Here is a 9,844-nt window from a genome sequence, read left to right as displayed (position 1 = left end):
CAAGGTGCAGACTGCCTTCCCTTCTTCAAACTTGAAATGTTGCGGAGGCAAAAGGGTGAAATCCGATCGGGGTAAGGCATTTGCTTATGGAACTCTTAAATGTCAAGGCAGGCCTGAATGAATGAGGAGCGGCTGCCCTAAAATAGGTTCCCTGCGCTGGTGGCTTGGAGTGGTCATCAGATTTAGCTTAGGGCTTCTCTCGCCAGATCGGACCCTGCGTGGTGGTGACTCCAAAAAGATGGAAGCTGGGAAGGTCACACTCCAAGGCTCACTCACTCATGCCCAGTCTCTACCTCGGAGCGGGGGTCGGGGGGCGGGGAGCGGGGCAAGGTTTGCTACGGGGTACGCTCTGCCAGTTCCTCGGGCAAATGCCTCACGCCCCGACACGCCGTCCCCCAGCCCTTCCCAGCTCGGGCAGAGAGACCCTGGCCCCGGGTCAAGCAGGCGGCAGGGCGCCAGCAGCTCAGCAAGTATTAATAGAGAGGCGCGGGAGCCTCGGACGGCTGAGCTCAGGCAGCGCGAGCGCGTCCCCGTCCGTCCCGAGCGGTGGCTCGGGCCCAGCAGCGGCTGCGCGCACCTGCGGGTCCCCACGGGGGGCGCTGCCTCGGCAACTGCAGCCGCCGCGGCCTGAACGGCAGGAGCCGCGCCCCGGCAGCCCTGCGCGGAGCAGCGATGAGCCTCCTCCCGGACCGCGAGCGCGCCCCGGACGGTAACGACTCGCGAGGTCTGACCTCCCGCTGTCGGTGGATCAGGGGTCCCGGAGGAGGGTTATTTGTTTCCCCGTCAGGCGGCTGGTGTGGGTATTAAGTCCACGTGTTCCTGGAGTTTTTGCCTCCTTTCCTGCTCTTTTGGGTGTTCTTTGAATAAGACAAGTTCACTTTGCTAAAGCTCACAGAACCGCTCTTAAACAGCGGTGGGCACTGGGCGGGTTTTTGAGATCAAGCACAGAACAAGATTCACCGCTGGGGTGCCGCGGATATCTCTAGATGCAGAGGGAGCCCCTTCCCTTTAAGAAATGATCGTGCTTCTACTTGGGAAGTGCCCGGCATCACCCCTACCCCGCGCCCCCCGCCCCGCCTCCACCTATCTCCTCCACAAACAGGCGTTAAAAGAGGCCACCTCATCTTATAGTGAGTGAGCCCTCGTGTTCTTGGGGGTGGGGGACCCGGAATGTTAGTTGTTCAAAGAAGGCATCATGCATCGTTCAGCAGAGTTCCCCAAACCGACTTTAGAACTCGGGTATCATTTAGTCCGTCTCGTAAATGATGGTTATATGATTCTGCGAGGGAAGAGTCTCAGGTTGCTATGAACGGGTGATGTAATACTCTGAACTTTTTTCCCACAAAAATTCACCTATTCACCTTTTCGCTTGTTTGCTAAAGATTTCACACTTGACCCCTTAATTGCCTCGGTTTACCCCTGGTTCAGAAGCCCTGCCCTGAAAGGTCCTCATTACTGCTATTTGCTAGTTAGTTATTGACCTTTTAGGAAGAACGTTCCTCCAGGAATAACTCATCTTTGCATCAATAACCCTTTTGGACTGTACTGAACACGGCTTAATGAAGTTGCTTTTTAAGCCGAAACTCTCTGGGGGCTGGGTGAGGCAGGTGCACAGGGCAGGATTCCCTGGAGACCAGTCATGTAAAGGGCGGGGATTTTCACACAGTAATGGGTAAGTCAAGAATCACTGTGCTGCAAGAAACATTTCATTCCTCCCTTTCACAGTCCTAGGCAAAGTTACCAGCATCGCTACCCTGGATCCTCTTTTGAAAATAGTTTTTTAAAGTTGCATTGTTACTGTTATTCTTACAAAACAGAAATAGACTCACAGACTTCAAGAACGAATTTATGGTTGTCTTGGGGAAGAATGGGAGGAAGGGCTAGTGAGGGAGTTTGAGATGGACATATGCACACATATTTAAAATGAATAACCAACAAGGACCTATTGTATAGCACAGGGATCTTTGCTCAATGTTATGTGGCAGTCTGGATGGGAGGGGAGAATGGGGGAGAAGAGATACCTGTATATGTATGGCGGAGGAGTCCCCTTTCACCTGAAACTTTCACAACATTGTTTGCTAATCCGCTATACCCCAATACAAAATGAAAAGTTTTAAGTTGCATGGTTACTGTTTCAATAACAATAACATAAAAACTGTCACTTTGCTGGAACTTTTTTGTAAAATGATTACTTTCATGTTTCTGAGATCAACACACAGTGCAATCTAAGGAAGATAATTATTTAAAAAACTGGTTGATACTTTAGGCTGATTTTTTTTTTAATTCCTAATAATATAGCAGGTTTCTTTATGTGAGGGATGGACACACAGGATAGTTGTATCTGACTGCCTTAGCCCTGCACGCTTTTGTTTGTTTTGTTTGAAATCTTAATTCCTGTTTTAAAGCCACAAACTCTTTAGACCTCTGATAGAAACTTTTAAAGTGTCTAGTCTTCCTAAATTAAGCATAAGTCCTTATAACCAAGCATGTCTGTACCTTGTGAGGACTTCATTGATTGCTATATATGAGTAGTGAAGTGCAGAGGTTAACCTTCAATCTGAATTTCGGAGGATACCAAAAGGCTTTAGGCTGCTGTCAGTCCAGTTATCCTTGAGCAGGTGACAAGGCGATAACATGTCCAATAGCACCTAATTGTGCCAAATGTTTGCTATGACATCTTAAAAGAGGACAGGATATGTATCTGTCAGACTTTGTAAATTTCGAAGTATGTTTGACAAGACTGTGAAAGTGATGTGGTGAGTATATTAGATGACACACGTTGTTAAAACAGACTGTCTGGCTGAATATCTGTTACAGACTATACATTATGGAAGAACGTCATAGGGAATTTTATTACAAATAAATAATTCTTATTCTACTCCACATGTTTTGATCCAGTTTATAGTCTGCCCATAGTACATCCCAGAGAAATTTAGGCTAATTATAACAGATTTGAAGTTCAATTCCAGTAGAAATAAAGAATTCTTTGGACTCAACTCATATTTTTCCTCCGAGAAGGCAATGGCACCCCCACTCCAGTACTCTTGCCTGGAAAATCCCATGGACAGAGGAGCCTGGTGGGCCGCAGTCCATGGGGTCGCTAAGAGTCAGAAAGAACTGAGTGACTTCACTTTCACTTTTCACTTTCATGCATTGGAGAAGGAAATGGCAACCCACTCCAGTGTTCTTACCTGGAGAATCCCAGGGACGGGGGAGCCTGATGGGCTGCCATCTATGGGGTCGCGCAGAGTCGGACACGACTGAAGCGACTTAGCAGCAGCAGCAGCATATTTTTCCTTCTGGTTTGAAGTTATAAGACAAACCTCCTATGTAATTTTGGCCTGCAAAGTCATAGTTTCTTTCTTATGCAGCTTTTGATTCTTACTTTGATTCTTCACTTTTAAACTGGAAGGAACTTTTAAGTTTTAATAATAAGGGGCAGAAACTTTTCCATTGAAAATCTGACTTTTATGGAATGTTGTAAGTCTGGTATATTGGAATAAAAAATTGAAACTGTGATATTCAGGAACAAAATTTCTGTGTAATTTTTTGGCCTCTTGTATATTTCTTTGTTTTCTTTCTCTCTATAAACTTTTCACTTTTTATTTATTCCTTTTGCTCATAATTTAAATGAAACCCACTGCAGGTAAAATTTATGACCCAGTCTCTTATCCCTCCTTTAAGGTATGAAGTGCTCATATTTATTGAACACTTACCTGCTAGGCTGAACTACAAGCACTAACCTCTCTAAGCCTCACTAGTGAGGAGAACTATTATTGTCTGCTTTTATTATAATTATAAATTTTTAAAAATAAAACTGAGGCTCTGGGAGGGTGACTGTCAGCTGTGAGTGTTCAATCCATTCCCTTAACACCTAACCCAGGGTGTTAGGTCCTCTCCTGCTGGAAAACAATGTTGCATGTCCACAGGTGGAACGCTGGTGAGACCCCTGGAAGGTGGCGCTAAGCTCACTGAAGTGACAGGAGCATTCTTCCCTTTCCTGTTGGGTGGGAAAGATGGAAGGGAAGAGCCTGGGTATTCAGAGAGCTGGCAGTGGCAGCTCCCTCTCTCCCTCTGGCCAGGGTAGGGACCTGTGCTTTGCCCTGGGGGCAGAAGCCCTCTGGTTGCTGGGAATGAAGGACAACTGTCCCTTTCTGAGGCAGAGGCAGCACCCCATGGGATGCTCTCCAGCCCTTCTCTGGAGCAGATGTGGCAGGGGTCCTGCTGTCTCAGGCTGCCCAAGATGGGTCCACATTACAAGGTGGTACCCTGAGCTCTGCTCAGTATTCTGTAACAATCTAAATGGGAAAAGAATTTGAAAAGAATGGATACACATATATGTATACCTGAACCACTTTGCTAAACCCTTGAAACTAACACAACATTGTTAATCAACTATACCCCAATATAAAATAAAAATTTTAAAAAGACAGCACCCTGGGAGCAGGCGACCTGCAGTAGAGCAGAATTGTTCTCTGTGGGGAACTGTAGGGGCAGAGGAAAGAGAAGGATGCACAGCGAATGCTCGGATGTGTAGTATCTCCCAGTACATGATGAAAACTCTGTATCTCAGTCTCTTCATCTGTAAAATAGGGATAAAGATATCCACTAGTTGAAATTATTGTGAACATTTGCACTGATATACAGAGTGTCTGGCAGGTAGCAGGCTCTCCATAAACTTATTATATTCCGAAAATTGGATATAGAGTTTAATGAGGTAATTAGAATCTGTTAGCAAAGTGCAACTTTCCAGAAAGATAGTTAGTGTGAAATCCATTCAGCTGTACAACACTAACAGGCACAGTGTACCTACTGATGTGGGTAGTCTGCCAGATGTGTGATCAGCCACACACGGGGTGTGTGTGTGTGTGTGTGTGTGTGCTTCGGGTGCTGTGTCTTTGCAGTTGGAGCTTTCATTTTGTGCAAAGAGTGAGGAGAAGTTAATTTATATATTAAAACAGAAGAATGAGTTAGGAGTCCCAGTGAATCCTGGGAGAGTACTTTTCAGAAACCAGGTTGCTCCTGGAGTTACCCTCACAACTCACTTTGAAAACATTGATTCTTGCTCAGTGATTTTTCTATTGTATTGAGTAATTTTGTAAATTCTGTTTTGTCTACATTGAAACACTTTTCAGAGTTTTTTGTAATTGGTTACATCTCTGTTTCTTACCTTAAGTCCATGAGAGCATGGACCACATCTTTCTATTTACTGAATCCCCAGCATCTAGCTTGGAGGCTTCACTGGTGGCCCAGATGGTAAAGAATCTACCTGCAATGCAGGAGACCTGGGTTCAATCCCTGGGTCTGGAAGATCCCCTGGAAAAGGAAATGGCAACCCACCCCAGTATTCTTGGCTGAAGAATCCCATGGACAGAGGAGCCTGGCAGGCTACAGTCCATGGGGTCACAGAGAGTTAGGCATGACTAAGTGACTAACACTTTCACTTTTCACTGTACCTAGCTAAGTGCCTGACACACTGCAGGTACATATATTCAACATCTATCTGCTGAGTAAAGAACTGTGTGAGTGAATAAGAAAGTGATGGGTGGTAACAATGTGTGATTCCTGAAATACATCAGTTCTTATTTTTGCATTTAAGCTTGAATTCATACTCACTTTTTCTTCCTCCAGGTTGTTTATAATTGTGAAAATTTGTAAGTATTTACATGCCAAACAGTAGGGTGTTAAAAACATATAAATATTTCTTTGCTGGATGGCATAAATAAATTATGATAGGCTTTAAAAAGCTATGTGATGGCCTTCTGTTTTTGGAAAATCATTACCTGTTGCAAAAGGATCTAGGTGGAAAGGCAACAGATTAATAGAATAAAAAATATTCCTTAATTTTTTTTGCTTGTTTATGTTTTCAATTCTTATGTAATGAACTTGCTTTCTTTTATAAGGAAGAAGCACGATACAAGGACTATGTACCATAAGACAATTGGGAAGTTTGGTTTGACATAAATACACTACCATGTGTAAAATAGACAGGTAGTGGGAAGCTGCTGTTAGCACAGGGGCCTCAGCTCAGTGCTCTGTGCTGACCCAGGGGATGGGATGGGGGCAGGGAGGCTCAGGAGGGAGAGGGTATATGTATACGTATGGGAGTTGGTGATGGACAGGGAGGCCTGGTGTGCTGCAATTCATGGGGTCGCCAAGAGTCGGACACGACTGAGCGACTGAACTGAACTGAACTGATAGCTGATTCACTTTGTTGTACAGCAGAAGCTAATAAAATATTGTAAAGTAATTACACTCTAAGGAAAAAAAATACCATAGACCACTTACACTGCATCACCTAATTCCCTGACACTGGACAGTTAAGTTATTTTCTCAACTGACTTTCCAAATGTGTCTGCCCAACTCTTTTTGAACATTTAAATAAGTTTTGACCTTTCAGGGTTACAAAGTAGCATAATTGATTTAAAGAGATGAGCAGTTGAAAAAGAAACTCAAAGTAGGAAAAAGAAAGCAACTTAATGCCAATGACAAAATTTTGGAGCCTGTGGTACTGAATACATTGCTTTGCTGCAAATCATAGTTAACTTTTAGTCTCTCCTGTGCCCTTGGCTTTCCTCCCTTTGTTGTGTAAGGATTGTGGCAGTTCATGAGTACCTAACTAGTCAGTGCTCCCTAGTTGTTTTGTGCTTGTACTTGAGGTGCTTTCATCCTGGCTGCCATTAAGTATCCTTTCTTTGTTTGCAGAGTTAGGTCCAGGAAAAAGAACTTTATAAAGCAGGGAAGGTGGTCTCTTGCCTTTCTTTGGTGGGGGGCGGAAATCACCATTCTTTGGGAATAGAGCTGCGAATAAGTAGCTTTTAACCTTACATATTTTTTCTTTTTAACATTGAGATAGTTGGTATATAACATTATATAAGTTTCAGGTGTACAACTTAGTGATACATAATTTTTAAAGGTTATGCTCCATTTATAGTTAGTATAAAATGTTGACTATACTCCCTGTGTTGTACAATAGATGTAAGTCCCCCACATATGAACCTTCAAATTCCAAACTTTCAAAGGTGCAAACCTGCATTCCATCACTCACACATGAGTGAAGCTGCAGCTCGCCCCTCTGTCTCCTGTTGCTGATGACCCTTCAGCTCTACCATCTCCCACCTCCTCTCCCTCCGCCAGTCAGTAACTCTTCTTGCCTGTTCCCTGGATGCCAGCCCGTGTGCCAGCCACTGTATTGTCCTACTGTACTTTCCAAGGTCCTGTACCTTAAGACTGAAAATGTTTTCTTTATTTTGTGTGTTTTTTTATATATTATTTGTGTGAAAAGTAATATAAACCTATTACAGCACAGTACTACATAGCCATTTGTGTTAGTTGGGGACCTAAATTTGTTGAGTCTAAATTTCTTGGAGTTTTGAACAAATTGGACTTATGAACACACTCTCAGAACAGAACTCATTCATACATAGGGGACTTATTGTGTAGTTGTGGATCATTTATTTTATATATAGTAGATTGTATCTCTAATACCCTCCTCCTATAATCCCGCTCCCCGCTTTCCTCTTTCCACTTGTGACCGCTAATTTTTCTCTGTATTTGTGAGTCTATTTTTTGACATATTCACCAGTTTGTTTCGTTTTTTGGATCCCACATGTAAGTTATATTATACAGTGTTTGTTTTTCTCCGTCTGACTTATTTCACTCAACATGATGCCCTCAGAGTCCATCCATGTTGTTGCATATGTGCATACTGCAAAATCTCATCCTTTTTCATGGCTTAGTAGTGTTTCATTCTGTGGGTGTGGATTATATATTGTAACATCTTTATCAGTTCATCTGTTGATGGACACTTAGGTTGCCTTCATATTTTTTTAAGTATAAATTCAGATTACACACACTGCTGGAGTATTGATGTTTCTTTTTTCCACATCACATGCAAGATCTTAGTTCCCCAATCAGAAATCAAACGCATGCCCCCTGCGGTGGAAGTGGGAAGTCTTAGTCACTGGAGCAAGGAAGTCCCTGCTACTGTATCTTTATTGTAAAGAGTGCTGCTGTGAACATTGGGGTGTGTATATCTTTTCAAAATAGCGTTTTCCTTATTTTTTTAATATGTATCTGGGAGTGGAGTTTCATTATTTTTGAATGTATACCCAAAACTATATATGGTGCTTCTATTTTTAATTTTTTGAGAAACTGCCTTACTGTTTCCACAGGGGTTGTACCAGTTTACATTCCTAACAACCGCAGAGGAGGTTTCCCTTTTTAAAATACGCTCACCAACATTTGTTTGTGTTCTTTTTGCTTGTAGACATTCTGACAGGTGTGAGGTGATATCTCATGTGTTTTTTTTTAATGTTTATTTATTTGGCCGCAGCATGTGGGATCTTCAGTCTTGGTTGTGGCAGGAGGGATCTTTAGTTGCTCTGTGTGAGCTCTTAGTTCCCTGACCAAGGGTTGAACCTGAGCCCCTGCATTCAGAACACAGAGCTTAGCTACTTGTCCACCAGGGAGCTCCCTCACGTGCTTTTAATTTGCATTTCTTTGATGACTGATGATACTGAAGCTTCTGTATATATTCTTTGAAAAAGTGGCTATTTGCGTCTTCTGCCCATTCTTTAGATGGGTTGTTTGTTTTTCTGATGTTGAGTTGTAGGAACCGTTTATATATTTTGGATAATAACCCCTTATTGGGCATACCACTTGCAAATATTTTATTCCATTCAGTTAGGTGTCTTTTTGTTTTATTGATGGTTTCCTTTGCTATGCAAAAGCTGCTAAGTTTAATTAGGTCTCATTTGTTTATTTTCCCTTTTATGTCCTTTGCTTTAGGAGATAGAGCCAAAAGATACTGTTACAATATATGTCAAAGACTGTTCCTCCCATATTTTCTTCTAGTTTTATGGTTTCTGGTCTTATATTTAGCTTTTTTATCAATTTTGAGTTTATTTTTTGTATATAGTGTTAGAGAATATTCCAATTTCATTATTTTACATGTAGCTGTCCAGTTTTACCAAAACTACTTATTGAAGAGACTGTCTTTTCCCCATTGTAAATTCTTTCCTCTTTTGTCATGGATTAATGACACAATGGCAGAGAAGGCAATGGCAACCCACTCCGGTACTCTTGCCTGGAAAATCCCATGGACAGAGGAGCCTGGTAGGCTGCAGTCAACAGGGTTGCTAAGAGTCAGACAGGACTGAGCGACTTCACTTTCACTTTTCACTTTCATGCGTTGGAGAAGGAAATGGCAACCCACTCCAGTGTTCTTGTCTGGAGAATCCGAGAGATGTGGGAGCCTGGTGGGCTGCCATCTATGGGGTCACACAGAGTCGGGCACAACTGAAGTGGCTTAGCAGCAGTAGCAGCCGCAACACAGGATGGTGTGATCCCTCACCTACAGCCAGACATCCTGGAATGTGAAGTCAAGTGGGCCTTAGGAAGCATCACTACGAACAAAGCTAGTGGATATGATGGAATTCCAGTTGAGCTATTTCAAATCCTAAAAGATGATGCTGTGAAAGTGCTGTACTCAATATGCCAGCAAATTTGGAAAACTCAGCAGTGGCCACAGGACTGGAAAAGGTCTGTTTTTATTTCAATCCTAAAGAAATGCAATGCCAAAGATGTTCAAACTACTGCACAGTTGCACTCATCTCACATGCTAGCAAAGTAATGCTCAAAATTCTCCAAGCCAGGCTTCAACAGTTTGTGAACCAAGAACTTCCAAATGTTCAAGCTGGATTTAGAAAAGGCAGAGGAACCAGAGATCAAATTGCCAACATCTGCTAGATCATAGAAAAAGCAAGAGAATTCCATGAAAACATCTGCGTCATGGACTATGCTAAAGCCTTTGACTCTGTGGGTCACAACAAACCGTGGAAAA

At 42.8% G+C, this 9,844-nt stretch overlaps 1 protein-coding gene across 2 annotated transcripts in view; it reads left to right on the top strand.

Annotated features, from left to right (window-relative positions):
• Positions 1–569: 569 nt before the first annotated feature.
• Positions 570–9,844, top strand: part of GADL1 (glutamate decarboxylase like 1) — a 194,317-nt gene continuing 185,042 nt past the window's right edge. The window contains exon 1 of one of the 2 annotated variants that reach the window (XM_061395727.1): positions 570–724. In XM_061395727.1, coding sequence (XP_061251711.1) covers positions 673–724 — 52 coding nt within the window. In that variant the 5' untranslated portion in view covers positions 570–672. The remainder of the gene's footprint in view (positions 725–9,844) is intronic. The other variant, XM_061395728.1, reaches the window with a different exon arrangement.

The sequence above is a fragment of the Bos javanicus genome, chromosome 22, assembly GCF_032452875.1.
Source record: "Bos javanicus breed banteng chromosome 22, ARS-OSU_banteng_1.0, whole genome shotgun sequence".
NCBI lineage: Eukaryota > Metazoa > Chordata > Mammalia > Artiodactyla > Bovidae > Bos > Bos javanicus.
The sequence above is the reverse complement of the archived record's forward strand: the minus strand, read 5'-3'. Positions and strand labels throughout refer to the sequence as shown.